A 21,890-nucleotide genomic window follows, 5' to 3' on the forward strand; every position below is an offset into this window, starting at 1 on the left:
AAGGGAGGCCAGTATTTAAACGAGACTTAATTTTCTAATTATGAGTGGTTGTTTGTTTTGTGAGCAATAAAATAATTTAAAAATAATTTTTAACGATACAATAGTGACGATTATTATTTAAAAAAAAAATTTGTTAGGCTTAACATTGATGGAAATTCAATGCGAAGTTGGTTAATAGCAATATACTAATATACTTTATTAATAATGTATTTTTTCATTCTTTTCGGTTATCCGATTTTTTTCAGTTATCTGACCAACCTGAGTACTCAATTGAGTCGGATAATTGATGCTCTACTTTATATACATATTTTCTTAAACAAATACCTGAAAGAAATTTGGAAAATATGCTGTTCTGCAATGCATTTTGGATTGAGAACCACTATTCTTACATATAATTTTCTTCAAATTTTTTCAGTTTATTTTGAGAATTAAAATATGTCTGGATGTTAAATATTTGTATTGGATAAAGCTTTCTTATGTTTACTTTTATCCAATATAAATTCAATAAAGTGCAGTAATTAGAGCAAATATTAATTAACCTGAAAACCAAAGAATAGAAACAAGCTAATGTATATGCTATACATGCAAAAACACAACTTCGTATATTCCATATTTACTCATGTATAAGATGATCTCGCATATAGGATGAGGTGTGACTTTAAAGATCAAAATAAAGAAAATTTAGATATATTAATACAATTCTAATTTTATTTTGTTCAATCACAAATAAGATGATATGAAATGCATGTATTAAGGCAAACAACCATGTTTTCTTGACACTATCATCTTTTGTGTGCTCGGACTTGCCCTCCAAAGCTTCATTACAACTCTCCTCTTTTTCACTCTCGTTCCACAAGCATCATCCTCTGATCCATCGAGTAAATTTGAAATGCAGTATTTCCTGACTGACTTTGCTATCAGCTCTTGAGAAATGCTTTTCCATGCGCCTGATACCTACGTAGTATGTAAAACCAAAAGATTATGAAGGCATGACCAGAAAAAGTTTATTTTTAATAATTCCGAATGTGCAAATATTCATTAAAAATATCAATTTAACAAATATGAAATAACTATATTTATAATCATTGCTAAGTGACCAGCTATTTTCGGACCATCTCTTTGAAAGCAACATTCACCTTGTCCTCAATAGCACCCTGCTATAATGGCAGCATGAACTCAAATGTTACACAAAAATTCTCAGCATGGTTCACAAAAATTATTGCAAAAATGCAAAGAATCCTTCACTCACATGTATAGGACGACATAGGTTTTTGAAGCAGTGAAAAATTAATAAAAACCTTGTCTGATATGTGAGTAAATATGGTAAATCTGCAAAATTATGACCAAAACATAGTTAAGAATTTGGGAAGTAATTAAATGAGCTTTGAAAATAAACAAACATGCATTATGCATGATCTATTTATTTCTGTAAACAAATGTAACAAAAGCTGTAAAACAATGATTTGCTAAGTAGTAATAAATTTTATTATTTTAAAACATAGTTTAAGAAAATAAAGTTATTTCTGTAAATATAGATTTAAATAAATTGATTTATTAAATTTTAGATATGGCATTTTTGATGTAATTATTTTATTGTTACAGGCAACTTTTGATCCAGAAATATTTTTCAACATCATTTTGCCACCAGTCATATTTAATGCTGGATACAGTTTAAAAAAAGTAAGATTTGATTAAAAATATACTTTATGTGTATTGTATTGTGTGTTTGTAAGTGATGCACATTTAAACTACAGTACTAAACATATAATATACAGTAATATGAAAGTATTGTATTTCATGTAATGTGTTTCATATTACTGTAATTTTAAATGTAAGTAAATTATATGGAAAAAATGTAAAAACTCTTCAAATTCAGATGCTTTCTTATATCTGAAATATTCCTTGAAAATTTTTTTAAAATCCAGGATGAAATATATTTTTAAAAAATTGAAGACTAAATACAATAAAAATTTGATGTCTTCACACATCTTTCACAACCACAGGAACACAATTAACATGAGCAGTGTTGCATTTTTTAAAATATTTCTTAAAAAATTTTTTAAAATTGTTAAGATGTGTATTATAGTTATGCAAATTATTAAGGAAAATTTTTCCTGTAATTTAATTAGGAAGAATTTAAAAATGTGTACAGTACTAATATAATTTTAGTGAAGTTTGCTGTAATAAAACTGTTGAAATATTACATTTTTAAAATAATTAATAATATTTATTTGACTTATATACAATAACATTTGTCTTATTGGCATGTCACAGTATGATTTATAGAATTTACATATGTAAGGTAGTTCTGCTGTAACAGTGGGGAATTTGCATGTGTTAGAGGTTCTATGACTTATTTTGAATTTGAGAAGCAAACAAGACTTGTGTTTTGACAAGGGCAGAAAGTTAAGGCTTGCAGAATGGTAATGGGGAACCATGGCACCATATTTTTTCAGGTAGATGGTAACTGGAATCAAAAAAATATTTAAAACAGTTGTAAGGAGGGATGATGCAGGTCTGAAAATTTTTTTCAAGGATGGATCAATCCCTAAATAACCCTCATAAAGCTATGGTGACAATTTAGAGATCCAATTAATGTCCACTAATGTGTTTGCAGAAAAAATTTCCAAAGGTTGGAACTGGGATTAAAAAAAAACCACTTCAATGGAGAGGTTCTAGTCAGTGTATGGCCATAATTGTACAAAAAGAAAAAATTTTTCCTACATGTTTGTGTCTATTTAAATTCTTTTGTCTTGAACTCCATTGTCTCTGCCCTCCTCCCATTTCAAGTTTTCCTGATCCTAATCCCTTTGATTCTGACACACGTATTTATCATTCATCTTCATCCTCAAGAACACTCTTTTTCTCTCTTGGAAATATTTGCAGTTGAGATGTAAATGCTTGCACTGGGATAACTAATGGTATGAACACCTATGTTGCTAATATAAGTAAAAAGTATTACCTCTGAAAAAGAGATTTGGGAAGTATATATTCTGTCTCCTCCTTTACAATTAAAAATTCCCATATGCATAACTCAAATTTGACAGTTTCCAAGAAAAAAACTGACTAGTGTCAATGAACATCACACTACACAATCCACCTACTGTTTGTAGAAAGGACCCCCCCCATACATGTAATATTTAAAGTTGACCTTATATTAACAGTTATTATTAAAATTATATTCTAAAATAAAGCACCATGAAATGCTCATGGTTATAGATGAACCAGGATTATACTTAAGCACAGGCATGTGGAGTGCTAGTTTGGACTCTAATAAAGCTATTTTTGACTAAAAGTTACAAAAAACACATTTTACTACATAAAAATTATAATGATAAATAATGTACACAAAGAAATTTGGGTCTCCTTTTACCTATTTCAAATAAGAAAATGTTAAACTGCATTACAATGAAAATAAATCATGTCAGGAGACTGGTCAAATGTTTTTTCATCTTATTGTCTGCAGGTTTCTATATTTTTGTGGCAACCAATGACATTTAAATTATTATTTTTAATTGAAAACATTAAACATTTAGTACTTATCAATTGGGGCCCAAATTTATGATGATCATCAAGCATTGTGATGTGAAGGAACAACTTGGAAAAGATAGCAGACTCTAATCATGAAAGCCAGAAACATGATAGGAATCAATGTGCTGACCATGATCATATTGTCAGTACAAAGGTGTTATATTACAGAGTTTATTTAAGTATTGTTTTTTATATTTCACAATATTATAATGTTTGTGTTTTAAACAGAGCAGTAAAAATAATACTTTTTATTTTATTTAGGTACTGAAGTTTTTTGGACATTGTTATCTTTAAAATGGATTCTTTAATTAATTAAGAACTTGGTGTCTTGGACATTAAGTATGATCTTAAGATAAACAGTAAATAAAAACTATCAGAAATTTTAAAATAAATTCTGTGTTCATTAAAAACAATGATAAAAAATAACTTAAAATATTTTAAATAGCCTCTGATTAAACAAAGTTCAAATGAATAGAACCATGGGCATGAAGCCAAGTACCTTTACTAATTTATCATTTTTCTTATTTTTGCATTTTCCTTACTTTTTTAGGATAAGTTAGTTTGTATTGAATATAGTTTTTTTAATCATTAATGGTTTTTTTGTTTGAAATATATACACCAAAACTGTATAAATTTGTATTTTCAACTTTTGCCGTGTTTGTATGTACATGTTTTTTTTACACACACAATTATTTTATTTTATTTTTTTTTATATTGGAACCTAAAAGATTTATTTATCTAAGAAAATTAAGCTACTAGTAATCCTTACAATTGTAATTCCACATAGGGATGTTTATATGCTTATATCCGCTTATATTATCTCTTGTAACATTCTGTGTAAATAATTATAAATTAGTTTAATATAAATATAAAAACATTTATTATTTAGAAATTACATTAAATTTTATTATTTTTAGCGATATTTTTTTAGGAATCTTGGAACAATTATGTCATATGCCTTTCTTGGAACAACAATATCCTGTGTAGTTATTGGGTGAGTTATTAATATTTTTGAGTAGATGATGATAATTGAAAATATTTATTTCGATCACTTAATAAATCATGTTTACCAGTTATTGAAACTAAGCAAGTTACCATCTGTTATAAAAGTCATAATTGTATTTACTGTATATTTTGAACAAACTATATCAGGAAATCTGTTTATTGATTATTTATACAATAGTTCAAGATAAAATCTATAAAATTAATTTATTCTGTAATTTATAGTTAAAATATATTAATTTCATTATTAACTTAACAACTGATACTCACTGAATAATAATACAGTAAATACAGCTTAAACAACCTTTATTTATTTCATTTATTTATTTATTTAAGCATACTGGTACAACCATGATGTAGGGAGAAAACATACAAAAAATCATACAACATATCCATTAATACAAAAAACAAATGTATACAACTTAAAACTAAAACATAATAGTAAATAAAAAATAAATTCAATTTTAAACCTAAAAGTGGGAGAGCTATCCATAAAATAAAATAAAAAAAAGTTACCAGAAAATGAGGCTATATCTTACCTAGAAAATGAAAAATAATCAGTTTAGTCTCTTATTCACAAATCAGATAATCTCTCAAATAACCAAAGCTAGCCACTGGTTAAATAACAAGGAAACCAAGCCCCAGGACACAGTTAACATAAAATTACTAACAGCTTTCACTATGAACCTTGAAAAATGAATCAGTACCAGAAATTACTTTCTTAAATTTATTAAATGCAAAACAGGTAACACCAAAAATCTCCTCACATAATTTTGACAAAGAGGCATAAACTGTGATTACGTGATATGTATCCAATGATGGATCAACCGTACCACACATGCAAATGTTCCTTCTAGAAAATTAAAAATAATCAGTTTATTCTCTTATTCACAAATCGGATAGTTTCCCAACTCATATAACTATTCATTAATTTTACATATTTAGCAAGGTTTAAATTATTTTTAATAATTCTGTAGAATTTTTATAAATAAAAACCGAACAGTTTATACATTCAACAAACAAATGCTATGTAATTTTTCTAATGAACATTTAAAAATAATCCAAATTTTAAAAGAATTAATTTTTGGATTGCATTGCTTATTCTTGCTAAAGATATTCTGATTAATAATTTTTATTTTTCATGTGAAATCTGTGAATTAATGCAGTTGTCAGAAAAAAAGAAACATAAACAACTCCGATAGAAAAAATGCTCCTGGTGAGAATTAGATCGGAGGTCACCATTTGTTATACAATTAGATGGGAAAGTTGACACATAGGTGTCAAGAATGCACCATTATTGTCAACATGTGATGATCATGTGACTCCTTTCCCATGACAACTGAATAAAAGCTTGAGCCCCCAGAAGCTCGGCGCGTCCGCACACAGAAGTTATTTCTGTACTTGTGTCAGTCGACCTCCATGCAAAGGAATTGGATCCCATTGGAGAAGACACAGAGGATCATCGCCATATCAACTCTCCATTACTCTGAGATATAGAACTTGTAAAATCGCTCTCTCTCTCTCCCTAAAGTTAGGCAAGCGACATAGACAAGAATAGTCGCCTATTATATGTAAATAGTCTAGTATAACCGCATTTAACCTTAGTCTTATTTTTGCCTCCTGTAACTTAAATCTAGTAATTCAANTAAATTTACCTTCTTGTTTTTATTTTAGAGGAGTAATGTATTCATTTCTTCAGCTGATGTCATATTTGCAGTTTTCCTTCACAGATTGTCTTTACTTTGGAGCAATTATATCTGCAACAGACCCTGGTATTTATGTTACTACACAAATTTTAATACAGTGTCCCCTTGTTATATCATGTTTGTTGAGAGACAAAGAATAAGCACAATTTAACTGCAATTTAATTAAAAATTCTGGGCTTTTACTAAAAGATTATACATGCTATGGAATCTTTATCTACTTTTCTTTTATCAGCAAGTGTTTGTTATAAAATAAGCTTAGTTTTGCAATACTGAATTTTATTCATGGTTAAACTGTAGTAAATGAACACCTATTTAACATTATTGTTTTTTAACAATGACCTTTAAAGAGAAATACTGTCATTATAAAAACAAAATATCAGTTGCAATTTTATTATACAGTACTATATTTCATAATAAATCACTTATTAAAAATTTGTGTAATTTATATTTGTCAATAAAAATTATAAATACAGTAATTGAAAATTTAAAAAATAAGTATTGAATGTATAATAGAACATCAAAACATATAAAATTAGAGTAAAAATTCTCTAAAAAACAAAATAAAGTTACTACTGTATAAAAAAAAATTTTAGAACTTTCCTTCAGAAATAAAGAAATCTTTTCCTTATACATTACACAGTGACATTTCAAATTCACACCTTTATGTGAATTGAGTGTATTTCATCAATTTACATAAAAGTGTGAAATTTCAAATTCACAGAAACTTGTAAATGAGGAGACAGTACTTAAAACCAATAAACAACATTTAATATCAAAAGGAAACATAAATGATAATTGATCCTTCCACCTTTTTTGCTTATTTAGATTTTGATGAATTTATTGTTTCAACTGCAGTGGTAGTTTCAAAGACAACGGTAGGAATAAAATACCATATCATATTTCATTGCAAAAAGAAATTCAATGGCAATTGATATTTTAAAATTTATTGACTTGAATGCTTTTAAATTTTGGGAGACTAAAAAAAAGTGTTATATATCTGAATCCATGATATAATGAGGGACTACTGTATTTTTTTCTATAAAAATTTATGGTGATTTTATATGAAGTAGACATGCAATTTAATTAATTTTTATGAATCTAAATTTACAAAAGTTTTTTTAAGTATTGACAGTAATATTTGTTACATAAAAATTTTATTCACCATTCATTCAAACAAATCTCACATTTGAATAATAATATTGTAGTAATAAAATGGTTTTTATGTAAACTCAAATGATATTTAATAAGAAAAATGTTTAAAAAACATTATTTGCATAAAAGTTAAGATTGTTATACTATGCATTTTATATTTTCATATTAAATCTTAGTTTATTAAAATGAAATTTATAAAATGTGTTCCATAAAAATTTTATTAGATAGTTCAGTCAAAGGAAATTTAGTTTCATTTTTAATTATATTCAATGCTATTAATGCAGTTCTATAAAAAACAAAATTTTAATTGTTCAATATTTTTATTAATTTATTTTAAAGTCAAAGGAAAAAAATTAAGTTAATATGAAACAACATTGCTAGACCTGATATATAATATAGCTAGACACCAACCAAATGCCGAAATTCTATCGGGCTAGTTTAACCTTAGCCTTAAACTAGCCTTAAACTCGCCCGATAGAATTTCGGCATTTGGTTGGTGTCTAGTTAATATGAAAATCGTTTTTCATGTTTGNCCAATTATTACCAAATGTTAACTGTAGCATCTATGTCCCCAAAATGTTTACTATTAACCAAACCTACAGATTTTTTATTAATTAAATAAAACTGCAACAGATTTCTGTCTGTCTATTTGTCTCTCTCTTCACTAGATGGTGATACATGAATTAGTACTTCCTGTCAAGGCATTATCTATAGGAAAAGTAAGTATGTTATTGAAGTTTAGTATTATATTTGAAGACTTGACATTAAATTATAATTAGTTAATTAGCAAAATCTTTGAGGCATTAAAAAAGTGACATCATTATGCTGGATAGCAGTATGTGTACATATGACAGGTTTTCGAATCTTTATGTATTGTGTTCATTGATTTATTCATTAGGGAAAGTGATCATTAAAATCATTATTAGTTTAAAAATCAAGAAATCTTACTACAGTTTTAATATATCTACTCCCTGAAGTTCACTAAACTGCTTAATAAATACCACTTACATTTTAATTTTTATTTATTTATTGGGCTGCAATTTTCAAATTGCATTCCTACTGTTGTCCATCTGTCTGTCTTTAATCTCAAGAACATGGTTAGATAGACAAAAGTTGAGACCAAATGTGGAAAGCTTGGGCTGGAGGCTCCAATTAACTATATACAAACTTCCAGTCTGGACTGGAAGTTACATGAACATTTTTAAATTTAAAATATGAAAAATGTTGCAGACTGGCATAAGTAATTGCTAACTTTTTATATATATAATTAATTTCTTCAATATTGTTAAATTTATTTAAAATGATGGTTCAGTGTTATGTTTCTATTATTTGGAATTATTAATATGTAGGGTTTGTGGGATGTTTATATATAAAATTATAAATTTGTCATTTTTTTATTAAATTATTTACATTTCTTTATCTCCTTTCATTTTAAAATAATTTAATGAAAGTTGTTTGTATAGAAAAACTGCCACTAATAGTAAAATGGATGAAAATATTAATTTTTAATTAAATAATAATTAATAAAAATTTTACATTAATTTTTACCAGTTAAGAAAGATACTATACAAAGTGGAAATAACTAAATTTTTCAATAAGTAATGTTGTGAGACATAAAAGAACTGTATCATCAATTTGGTTGCTATTTTTACTGCTAATACTCATTACTTGAGCTTCTGTGTGTCAATCAAGTCTAGTTTAAATTGTTTACTTTTTAAAATTTTAAATATTTTTCTGAATACTTTATTTTAAAAGAAAATGTTTAATATTTTTTAGATCAATCTCCAGTTATGTTGAAAATTTTCAAGGACAGAGTGGATTTGAAGCATCTTCAGCATTTAAATCACTTGGAAATTTTTGTTACATATTTTTATGTTCCTTTTTAATTGGTTCATTAATGGGATGCAGTACAGCAGCAATATCCTTAACATTTACAATTAGTATTTAAATATAATATTTTTTCTTTTAAAAATTTGAATGGTTAGAATTTCTTAATTATCTTCTACCTAACAAAATTTACTAGGCTTTGTGAGTTACCTCTACTGGAATCTTGCCTATTTTTTCTGATGTCTTATAGTACTTTTCTGATGGCAGAAGCAGCTCAACTTACAGGTATAAATGCTGTTCAATAACTATTGTGTGTGCATGTGTGCATTCGTAAGTAATTTTGAGGTTTAACATATCTAATGAGTTAAATTTTATCTTAAATAATCTTCACCAATAAATTTAAATCATAAATTATATATATTTGCTACTTAATTATCATTTATCCTAAATATATCAGAAATTTCCATAAATAAGTTGCCTCAAAAAATAAGACAAGCTTATTCTTGAGTACTATTTTCAACACTTCAGTTTTCAGGATGATGGCTTTCTTTGGTGTGAAGGATAGTGAATGATGACACACTTTCCAGAAAAAACAGATTAGCTTATTGTTATGGTGATATCAAAATTCTCAACCTTTAATTTTGAAAAAAGCTGATATCATGGCCAAAAAGCTGACAGCCAAAATTTTAATTGAAAAGTAACAGTTTTGACAATTTTGATGGTATTTTCTAGTGCAAAGTGTGAAAAATGATGATCTTATTTAACAACTCATTTTATCACACTCAAACTTTTGATCATTTTGCACTTGTTATACTAACACAGTAGTGTCAAATAGTGATTCTCAAATGTAAGTTACAACCCAAGTGGGGTGTAACCTATTCTTCTTATACACTTTTTCATAAACATTATTCTCTGCTTAAAAATTTTTCAAAGTTTTGTCTATATTTTTTCTTTGGCTTTTTTTTGACAAAGAAAAATTATAGACAATGTTCAATTGATCATCAGTCATAATTAACAGAAAAAGGGATTAGTGGATTTGTATGTTTTTAATAATAATATCATTCTAATATATGAAAAAACAAATTGTACAAAAAAAAAAACAACAAAAAAAAGGAAATATGCTACAAAATTTTTAAAATATGGATTTCCATATAAAAGTTAATAGTGAACATGTATCATTTTTCATAATTTGTTTTAGTGATGGGATGATATCAAAATTTTTCCTAATTCCAATTCTTTTGAATACTTTCTAAAGTTTATTTTAGTTTAGAAAAATTAATGATTTACATTATGAGCATGGCATATTCATCTATACTACTATATAAAGAGACAATGTATTTTTTGTTTGTTCCAACTAACTGTAAAAACTATTGAACCAATTATTACCAAATGTTAACTGTAGCATCTATGTCCCCAAAATGTTTACTATTAACCAAACCTACAGATTTTTTATTAATTAAATAAAACTGCAACAGATTTCTGTCTGTCTATTTGTCTCTCTCTTCACTAGATGGCAATACATGAATTAGTACTTCCTGTCAAGGCATTATCTATAGGAAAAGTATGTTATTGAAGTTCAGTATTATATTTGAAGACTTGACATTAAATTATAATTAGTTAATTAGCAAAATCTTTGAGGCATTAAAAAAGTGACATCATTATGCTGGATAGCAGTATGTGTACATATGACAGGTTTTCGAATCTTTATGTATTGTGTTCATGATTTGTCAGGCTTAGCTGTATTTGCATGAACTTTATTTATTTGTGTGAGCGAAGATTATGCCTGCTCAAAAATGATAAATCCTCAGTGCAAAAAACCCTGAAGTGCTTTCATTTATGACACACTTAGAATATTCATCATCAGCTAATATTGGATCTATAGATAAAGTATGTGGGTATTGTAGTGCTCTGAAGTGGAAGAATGAATCACGGGATTTGCTGCTCTTCTGGCAAAGTTAAACTGGAAGTTGTACTTGCCCCAAACTTTTTTTATCACTATTAAATGGGACTCATCCTGACACTAAACATTTTTTAAAGCACAATAGGGCCTTCCAAATGACAAGTTTTGGTACCATTGAAATACTTGAAAGAAATTTCATGCCAACATTCAAAATTGAGGGACAGATATATCATTTAATAACATACCATTAATCCTGACAAACTACCCATTTGAATGTAAACATCTACAATTTCCAGTCGGTCTATGCTTTACAATGACCATTAACAAGTCTCAAGGCCAAAGCCTGAGAGTTGTGGGACTCGACATGGAATGCAGTTGCTTTTCGCAGCAACTCTATGTTGCGTGCTCACATGTTAGTAGTTGCAAATCTGTTCATTTGTGCTCCTGATGATAAAACACAAATGTTGTATATTGGAAAGTTATTCAATAAGTTTATCTAGAAAATATTCCACACTTTTAATAGAAATATAATGAATCTGTAATACAATTCTCTGCATATATACTCTTTAGGTAAGTAAATATAATTTCACCAAATAAATATCTCCCATCAACAACGAGTAACACAGCTAGTTGATTAATAAACATAAGGTTTAAGAATGGAAAATGATTGGGAAATTCAGAATCAATATTTTGAAAGACACCTTAAAATTCTCCATTTATATGTGGATATTCATGCTTTTATTGTGTACCACAAAATAAATTTGTAATCTTATTCAGATAAAGTTAATATTGCAATACTATCCTGAAAGAAATTACAACTAATAAATTTCCTTTTAATCAAAGAATTATCCCATTGTGTCATCTAAGGTCGTCGTCATCTTTGGAAACTACTTCATTGACTGAGGAGATGACCAGGAGAGGGAAAGGTAAATGAGAAGATGCATTTCTTTTTTCATGCTTCTCAGAATTGGCATGCCACATAAATGCTTTAATTCCATCATATTTAATACTAAATGAGGTTCAGCAAATGATGCAATGAACCAAACAAATATCATCATCATTACCAGTTAACCAAGTTTTGAATCCATTCACTTGAGCCAGATTTTCCTAAATGTGCAATTGCATGAGGTTTTTTGAGGAAAGAAGAATCAAACAAATGTCTAGACTGACTCATCATGAAAAAGCAATTTTTAAAACTCAAACAGTCAGTAAATTTAGCACAATAATTATTTTATTTCGAATTGTATGAATCGCATTTGTTATGATTAACAGTATCATGACAAAAACACTTCTATATAAGCTGAATACTAATTTAACTTGAACAACACCTCAAATACTTTTTTAGCAACACTTTAATTTCTTTAAATAAACATTTTCAACACCTTTTCCATAGATCTGTATTCATTTAACAAAAAGATTCAAACTGTCTTCTTAAGCAGTTTGAATTCTTGTTAAACCTGATGCAGATGTATGAAAAAGATGTTGAAAATGTTTAAAATGAAAATATTAAAAATAATTTTATATATTACAGGCCAGATAGCAACCCTATCTCTCTCAAAATGGGAACATTAGTACCAACTGAATGCAATCACTCATCACTCTGACTACACAAAACAAAAGTCACCACAACAGATGTCACCTCATATATGGGGCATTATGTGCTCTCTGCTTTATTTATGTGATAGCTTCCAATAAACTAATACTCAATTGTTAATATTGTAATTTAAAAAATTTTTAATCTTCAACTGAAACAAATAATTTTCTTGTTAAATGTGGAAGAATCATTTTAAGAATCAGAAATTCTGATGATATTTGCTCAATTCCGATTCCCAGAAAATGCCTGATTTTTCTGATTCTGATTAATCACCCCATCACAATTTGTATCAAAACTTTTAAAAGTTTCAAGCTCTTAAAAACATTTGGAAACAAATCATATAATGTGTGTCAACAAATTTATATTTTTTCAAAGAAAACATCCATCATCATCAAAAAAATTTTTATTAGCAAACAAAATTTAAAACAGATTGATAATTGGAAGATTCAGGAAACAGCAGACAAATGCTAAAAACAATGAATGTGCAGATGGCCCACTCAAAAATCTAACTGTTTATGCAAAATGCAGACAGTTGAGAGCTCTTTAATATGTAATTTATCTTTAATATGTAATATTCTTTAGATTTGTTCTGCCTGAGACAGTCATTAAGGAAGGAGTAGTATTATAATTGTACAAATATATGCTTATTTTTTAATGCTCTTTAGATTATTCTGTTGTTGTAAATTTTTATAATCAATCAAGTATAAGAACTTTGAAGCATATGGAGTAGCTAAAATGGATTACAAATGTTGAAGAAGAAATAGATCAGAGTTGCTTAGAGATAATGATTCTATAGAATCAGAAAATAATATGATGATGATGAAACACGAATAATATGATGAGGATGATCAACATAATTTTTATTAATAAATTTTCAGTAACATATTCTTGTTGTCAGTACAGTCGACCCCCCTATAACATAGATACGTTCCACTTTATAAGAATTTCACATTGTAGGAATCCTTAAATACATGAGCCAATCACAGCCCGGCAGGTGTGCAGTTTACAGACTATGGCTGTTTGAAAGGTTTTCTACCATAAAATTAATCGATTCTAGACTAATTTGACTCAACATTTCCAAAACATGTATAATTTTTTGGGAATAATCTGTATAAACTATGCTATAAACAAAAAATTGTAGGATTACTTACCGAGTATGCACCGTTCGACAACGCCGTTGCTTAAGCTTGTTTTCGTCGCAAAGCAGCACACCAAATGGTGGGTGCATTTTCTGATAAGTTATTTTCCTGCGAAAAATTTGTTGAACTTTGGAGACATCATTAATAAAAATAATTTTTATGGCCGTTGAATAAGAAATGTTTTTTTCACAAGAAATGTATAAAATTACAGTACTATATTAGACTTACAGTACTGTACCTAATTTATATACTGTACAGACAACAGTAAACTCAACTTACCCACCTAAACTCTTCGTAGCGTGTAAGTAGTTCGGCTGCTCATCCACTATTGGTCCAGATTCAACCAATCCTGTTGCGACATGAGTCGGTGATGACATTTTACCATATTTTATGAGTCTCTTTTAGCGTATTTATACGAATACGATCACAATTTTTTCGCCACAATATAAGAATCCGCATTATATGAACCTGCGTTATAGGGGGTCAACTGTATTTTACATGAAAGTTCTTTAGTTCTTTAACTAATATTAAGACGACTTATTTATGGAAATATCAAATAATAATTTGATTATTTGGAAGTGAATTATACAAATTAAAACTTTAAATCTAGATTTTACTCAGCTATTTGAAATATATTTTGGTTTGAAAAATATTTTATGTACTTGGCAAAAAACTTTAAAAATTTATGTTCTCTGTGGTATTTATTATTGTGCAGTGTTATTATTTTCATTGTATGATATAAAAATAAAAATTGAAAATTTTAATTTTTTTTACATTTAAATTCATTTACACTAAATTTTACATCAGTTGTTCATTAAACAATTTTAAATATGAAAAATAATATCATAATAAAAGAGATTACCAAAAAAATTAAGAAAAATATTCATGTAATAAATAATAAATTCTGTGTAATCTTCCACGAGATTTAAAGTCAAATGATTGCTGCATTAAATTGGGCTATATTACTACTACTATTAATAATTAAATGCTAAGTAATTTGGCTTAGAGATAGGCATTAGATGCTATCTCTTATTAAATTTAATAATTATAATTAATATTTATTAATTGATTTAAAAAGTTCTGAAAGAAAATCAGCCCAGAGAGGGACTCAAACCCACAACTACTGCTGCTTACTGTGCAGATGCATTGCCAGTTATGCTATATGGCCTTTATCTAGTCTTTGCTTTCAGAACTATTAATTTAGATATTACCATACTTGTTACACATTGGATGGAGGTCCAGTTAGTATAACTGGCAATGGATTTGCATGGTGAGAGGCAGTTGTGAGTTCAAGTCCTGCTCCAGGCGGATTCTTTTCTTCCAGAACCTTCTAAATTAATAAATACATATTAATTTAATTACAGTTTTTAAATTTAATAAGAGATAGCACCTTAAACCTACCTTTAGGCCAAATTAATTAGCATATAATTATTAATAGTAACAGTAATATAACCCGATCTAATCTGGATTCTGGTTTTAATATAAATATCATATTTACAGATATTTATATTTACACACTAGATTTAATGTGTTTAAAGTTAAATAAAATGTTTAAATTGTTAGGAACTACTTTTATTTGCTCATTATTATAAAGGTATTTAAAATTAATCTGTTGGTAGTTGTATTCACATAAGCAATATTTAAAATTCAGGAATTGTTGCTGTTTTATTTTGTGGAATTTGCCAAGCTCACTATACATATAACAATTTATCAGATGAATCAAGAGCAAGAACAAAACAGGTAAATATCTGCTGCAATTAATAATTCTAAGGAAGATATTTAAACTTTTAAGAATAGTTAGTTTTAAATTTTTTGAATAATTTTCATTGATTTTAAACAAAAATATATTCAGAATAATTTTTTTATTCTGAATATATTTTTGTTTTCAAAATTTTAATTTAAAAATATATTCATAAAATATTTGTAAATGTATATTATAGAATTATTTCTAATTAATCATTTTTTTTTCCTATAACAGTTGTTTGAATTACTAAGCTTTCTAGCAGAAAGTTTTATCTTTACTTACATTGGTGTTTCAATGTTCACATACAGAAAACATACCTGGAATTTTGGTTTTATTTTAATTGCCTTTGTATCCTTTATAAAGTAGTTTATTGAAATAATAATGAATATACTGTTTTTATTATGATATATTTAGAGTAATAGAAGTCAATAACTTTTAAACTTGACAAATGTTAATATTTAGAAGAATTTTGGTGCAAGCAGCATGCACCAAAAATTCTTCTAAATCCACTTAAATGTAAATTAATTTTTATTATGTATAAAAATTTATGTAATTAAAATTGAGAGATTATTTTATGATTTTATTTTTCTTTGGGAGTGCTGCAAATCTACAGTACTTATCATGAGTCACCACTGTTTGTTTCAGTTTGGGTATTTATATTAGTTAGAGTTTGAGAATACAGTAGAACCTCCATTATCTGGACCTCCATTATCCGGATTTTCGATTATCCGGATTGTTCAAAATAAACAAAAATTTTACGAATTTGCTGATTTGCACTTGGCGAATTACGACACTGTTTATGTACGTGATGGAATGCATAACTTTTTTTGNCATTAATTTTTACCAGTTAAGAAAGATACTATACAAAGTGGAAATAACTAAATTTTTCAATAAGTAATGTTGTGAGACATAAAAGAACTGTATCATCAATTTGGTTGCTATTTTTACTGCTAATACTCATTACTTGAGCTTCTGTGTGTCAATCAAGTCTAGTTTAAATTGTTTACTTTTTAAAATTTTAAATATTTTTCTGAATACTTTATTTTAAAAGAAAATGTTTAATATTTTTTAGATCAATCTCCAGTTATGTTGAAAATTTTCAAGGACAGAGTGGATTTGAAGCATCTTCAGCATTTAAATCACTTGGAAATTTTTGTTACATATTTTTATGTTCCTTTTTAATTGGTTCATTAATGGGATGCAGTACAGCAGCAATATCCTTAACATTTACAATTAGTATTTAAATATAATATTTTTTCTTTTAAAAATTTGAATGGTTAGAATTTCTTAATTATCTTCTACCTAACAAAATTTACTAGGCTTTGTGAGTTACCTCTACTGGAATCTTGCCTATTTTTTCTGATGTCTTATAGTACTTTTCTGATGGCAGAAGCAGCTCAACTTACAGGTATAAATGCTGTTCAATAACTATTGTGTGTGCATGTGTGCATTCGTAAGTAATTTTGAGGTTTAACATATCTAATGAGTTAAATTTTATCTTAAATAATCTTCACCAATAAATTTAAATCATAAATTATATATATTTGCTACTTAATTATCATTTATCCTAAATATATCAGAAATTTCCATAAATAAGTTGCCTCAAAAAATAAGACAAGCTTATTCTTGAGTACTATTTTCAACACTTCAGTTTTCAGGATGATGGCTTTCTTTGGTGTGAAGGATAGTGAATGATGACACACTTTCCAGAAAAAACAGATTAGCTTATTGTTATGGTGATATCAAAATTCTCAACCTTTAATTTTGAAAAAAGCTGATATCATGGCCAAAAAGCTGACAGCCAAAATTTTAATTGAAAAGTAACAGTTTTGACAATTTTGATGGTATTTTCTAGTGCAAAGTGTGAAAAATGATGATCTTATTTAACAACTCATTTTATCACACTCAAACTTTTGATCATTTTGCACTTGTTATACTAACACAGTAGTGTCAAATAGTGATTCTCAAATGTAAGTTACAACCCAAGTGGGGTGTAACCTATTCTTCTTATACACTTTTTCATAAACATTATTCTCTGCTTAAAAATTTTTCAAAGTTTTGTCTATATTTTTTCTTTGGCTTTTTTTTGACAAAGAAAAATTATAGACAATGTTCAATTGATCATCAGTCATAATTAACAGAAAAAGGGATTAGTGGATTTGTATGTTTTTAATAATAATATCATTCTAATATATGAAAAAACAAATTGTACAAAAAAAACAACAAAAAAAAGGAAATATGCTACAAAATTTTTAAAATATGGATTTCCATATAAAAGTTAATAGTGAACATGTATCATTTTTCATAATTTGTTTTAGTGATGGGATGATATCAAAATTTTTCCTAATTCCAATTCTTTTGAATACTTTCTAAAGTTTATTTTAGTTTAGAAAAATTAATGATTTACATTATGAGCATGGCATATTCATCTATACTACTATATAAAGAGACAATGTATTTTTTGTTTGTTCCAACTAACTGTAAAAACTATTGAACCAATTATTACCAAATGTTAACTGTAGCATCTATGTCCCCAAAATGTTTACTATTAACCAAACCTACAGATTTTTTATTAATTAAATAAAACTGCAACAGATTTCTGTCTGTCTATTTGTCTCTCTCTTCACTAGATGGCAATACATGAATTAGTACTTCCTGTCAAGGCATTATCTATAGGAAAAGTATGTTATTGAAGTTCAGTATTATATTTGAAGACTTGACATTAAATTATAATTAGTTAATTAGCAAAATCTTTGAGGCATTAAAAAAGTGACATCATTATGCTGGATAGCAGTATGTGTACATATGACAGGTTTTCGAATCTTTATGTATTGTGTTCATGATTTGTCAGGCTTAGCTGTATTTGCATGAACTTTATTTATTTGTGTGAGCGAAGATTATGCCTGCTCAAAAATGATAAATCCTCAGTGCAAAAAACCCTGAAGTGCTTTCATTTATGACACACTTAGAATATTCATCATCAGCTAATATTGGATCTATAGATAAAGTATGTGGGTATTGTAGTGCTCTGAAGTGGAAGAATGAATCACGGGATTTGCTGCTCTTCTGGCAAAGTTAAACTGGAAGTTGTACTTGCCCCAAACTTTTTTTATCACTATTAAATGGGACTCATCCTGACACTAAACATTTTTTAAAGCACAATAGGGCCTTCCAAATGACAAGTTTTGGTACCATTGAAATACTTGAAAGAAATTTCATGCCAACATTCAAAATTGAGGGACAGATATATCATTTAATAACATACCATTAATCCTGACAAACTACCCATTTGAATGTAAACATCTACAATTTCCAGTCGGTCTATGCTTTACAATGACCATTAACAAGTCTCAAGGCCAAAGCCTGAGAGTTGTGGGACTCGACATGGAATGCAGTTGCTTTTCGCAGCAACTCTATGTTGCGTGCTCACATGTTAGTAGTTGCAAATCTGTTCATTTGTGCTCCTGATGATAAAACACAAATGTTGTATATTGGAAAGTTATTCAATAAGTTTATCTAGAAAATATTCCACACTTTTAATAGAAATATAATGAATCTGTAATACAATTCTCTGCATATATACTCTTTAGGTAAGTAAATATAATTTCACCAAATAAATATCTCCCATCAACAACGAGTAACACAGCTAGTTGATTAATAAACATAAGGTTTAAGAATGGAAAATGATTGGGAAATTCAGAATCAATATTTTGAAAGACACCTTAAAATTCTCCATTTATATGTGGATATTCATGCTTTTATTGTGTACCACAAAATAAATTTGTAATCTTATTCAGATAAAGTTAATATTGCAATACTATCCTGAAAGAAATTACAACTAATAAATTTCCTTTTAATCAAAGAATTATCCCATTGTGTCATCTAAGGTCGTCGTCATCTTTGGAAACTACTTCATTGACTGAGGAGATGACCAGGAGAGGGAAAGGTAAATGAGAAGATGCATTTCTTTTTTCATGCTTCTCAGAATTGGCATGCCACATAAATGCTTTAATTCCATCATATTTAATACTAAATGAGGTTCAGCAAATGATGCAATGAACCAAACAAATATCATCATCATTACCAGTTAACCAAGTTTTGAATCCATTCACTTGAGCCAGATTTTCCTAAATGTGCAATTGCATGAGGTTTTTTGAGGAAAGAAGAATCAAACAAATGTCTAGACTGACTCATCATGAAAAAGCAATTTTTAAAACTCAAACAGTCAGTAAATTTAGCACAATAATTATTTTATTTCGAATTGTATGAATCGCATTTGTTATGATTAACAGTATCATGACAAAAACACTTCTATATAAGCTGAATACTAATTTAACTTGAACAACACCTCAAATACTTTTTTAGCAACACTTTAATTTCTTTAAATAAACATTTTCAACACCTTTTCCATAGATCTGTATTCATTTAACAAAAAGATTCAAACTGTCTTCTTAAGCAGTTTGAATTCTTGTTAAACCTGATGCAGATGTATGAAAAAGATGTTGAAAATGTTTAAAATGAAAATATTAAAAATAATTTTATATATTACAGGCCAGATAGCAACCCTATCTCTCTCAAAATGGGAACATTAGTACCAACTGAATGCAATCACTCATCACTCTGACTACACAAAACAAAAGTCACCACAACAGATGTCACCTCATATATGGGGCATTATGTGCTCTCTGCTTTATTTATGTGATAGCTTCCAATAAACTAATACTCAATTGTTAATATTGTAATTTAAAAAATTTTTAATCTTCAACTGAAACAAATAATTTTCTTGTTAAATGTGGAAGAATCATTTTAAGAATCAGAAATTCTGATGATATTTGCTCAATTCCGATTCCCAGAAAATGCCTGATTTTTCTGATTCTGATTAATCACCCCATCACAATTTGTATCAAAACTTTTAAAAGTTTCAAGCTCTTAAAAACATTTGGAAACAAATCATATAATGTGTGTCAACAAATTTATATTTTTTCAAAGAAAACATCCATCATCATCAAAAAAATTTTTATTAGCAAACAAAATTTAAAACAGATTGATAATTGGAAGATTCAGGAAACAGCAGACAAATGCTAAAAACAATGAATGTGCAGATGGCCCACTCAAAAATCTAACTGTTTATGCAAAATGCAGACAGTTGAGAGCTCTTTAATATGTAATTTATCTTTAATATGTAATATTCTTTAGATTTGTTCTGCCTGAGACAGTCATTAAGGAAGGAGTAGTATTATAATTGTACAAATATATGCTTATTTTTTAATGCTCTTTAGATTATTCTGTTGTTGTAAATTTTTATAATCAATCAAGTATAAGAACTTTGAAGCATATGGAGTAGCTAAAATGGATTACAAATGTTGAAGAAGAAATAGATCAGAGTTGCTTAGAGATAATGATTCTATAGAATCAGAAAATAATATGATGATGATGAAACACGAATAATATGATGAGGATGATCAACATAATTTTTATTAATAAATTTTCAGTAACATATTCTTGTTGTCAGTACAGTCGACCCCCCTATAACATAGATACGTTCCACTTTATAAGAATTTCACATTGTAGGAATCCTTAAATACATGAGCCAATCACAGCCCGGCAGGTGTGCAGTTTACAGACTATGGCTGTTTGAAAGGTTTTCTACCATAAAATTAATCGATTCTAGACTAATTTGACTCAACATTTCCAAAACATGTATAATTTTTTGGGAATAATCTGTATAAACTATGCTATAAACAAAAAATTGTAGGATTACTTACCGAGTATGCACCGTTCGACAACGCCGTTGCTTAAGCTTGTTTTCGTCGCAAAGCAGCACACCAAATGGTGGGTGCATTTTCTGATAAGTTATTTTCCTGCGAAAAATTTGTTGAACTTTGGAGACATCATTAATAAAAATAATTTTTATGGCCGTTGAATAAGAAATGTTTTTTTCACAAGAAATGTATAAAATTACAGTAGTATATTAGACTTACGGTACCTAATTTACATACTGTACAGACGATAGTAAACTCAACTTACTAGCCTAAAATCTCCGTAGCGTGTTGCCAGGCGGCAGAAAGCATATATATATAATTATAATAAAGTTACAATAAATTAAGTTAATATATAATTATATATACAGTACCTAATTTATATATAATACTGTTTAGACGATAGCAAACTCAATTTAGTTGCTCCGTAGCGTGGCGCAGGGTCGGAAGAAAGTAGTTCGGCTGCTCATCCACTATTGGTCCAGATTCTATCAATCTTGTCGCGAAACGACGTTATAGGAGGTACGTTATACGAA

General features: G+C 27.9%; 1 protein-coding gene across 1 annotated transcript in view; it reads left to right on the forward strand.

The window, feature by feature from the left end:
• Positions 1 to 21,890, forward strand: part of LOC111636089 (sodium/hydrogen exchanger 7-like) — a 63,716-nt gene that overhangs the window by 35,896 nt on the left and 5,930 nt on the right. Inside the window, exons 3-9 of the mRNA XM_023381259.1 lie at positions 1,603 to 1,680; positions 4,449 to 4,525; positions 6,208 to 6,313; positions 9,133 to 9,309; positions 9,398 to 9,503; positions 15,503 to 15,591; positions 15,830 to 15,943. Coding sequence (XP_023237027.1) covers positions 1,603 to 1,680; positions 4,449 to 4,525; positions 6,208 to 6,313; positions 9,133 to 9,309; positions 9,398 to 9,503; positions 15,503 to 15,591; positions 15,830 to 15,943 — 747 coding nt within the window. The remainder of the gene's footprint in view (positions 1 to 1,602; positions 1,681 to 4,448; positions 4,526 to 6,207; positions 6,314 to 9,132; positions 9,310 to 9,397; positions 9,504 to 15,502; positions 15,592 to 15,829; positions 15,944 to 21,890) is intronic.

The sequence above is a fragment of the Centruroides sculpturatus genome, unplaced genomic scaffold (genome assembly GCF_000671375.1).
Source record: "Centruroides sculpturatus isolate CEXI.00-Female unplaced genomic scaffold, Cexi_2.0 scaffold731, whole genome shotgun sequence".
NCBI classification, from domain to species: domain Eukaryota; kingdom Metazoa; phylum Arthropoda; class Arachnida; order Scorpiones; family Buthidae; genus Centruroides; species Centruroides sculpturatus.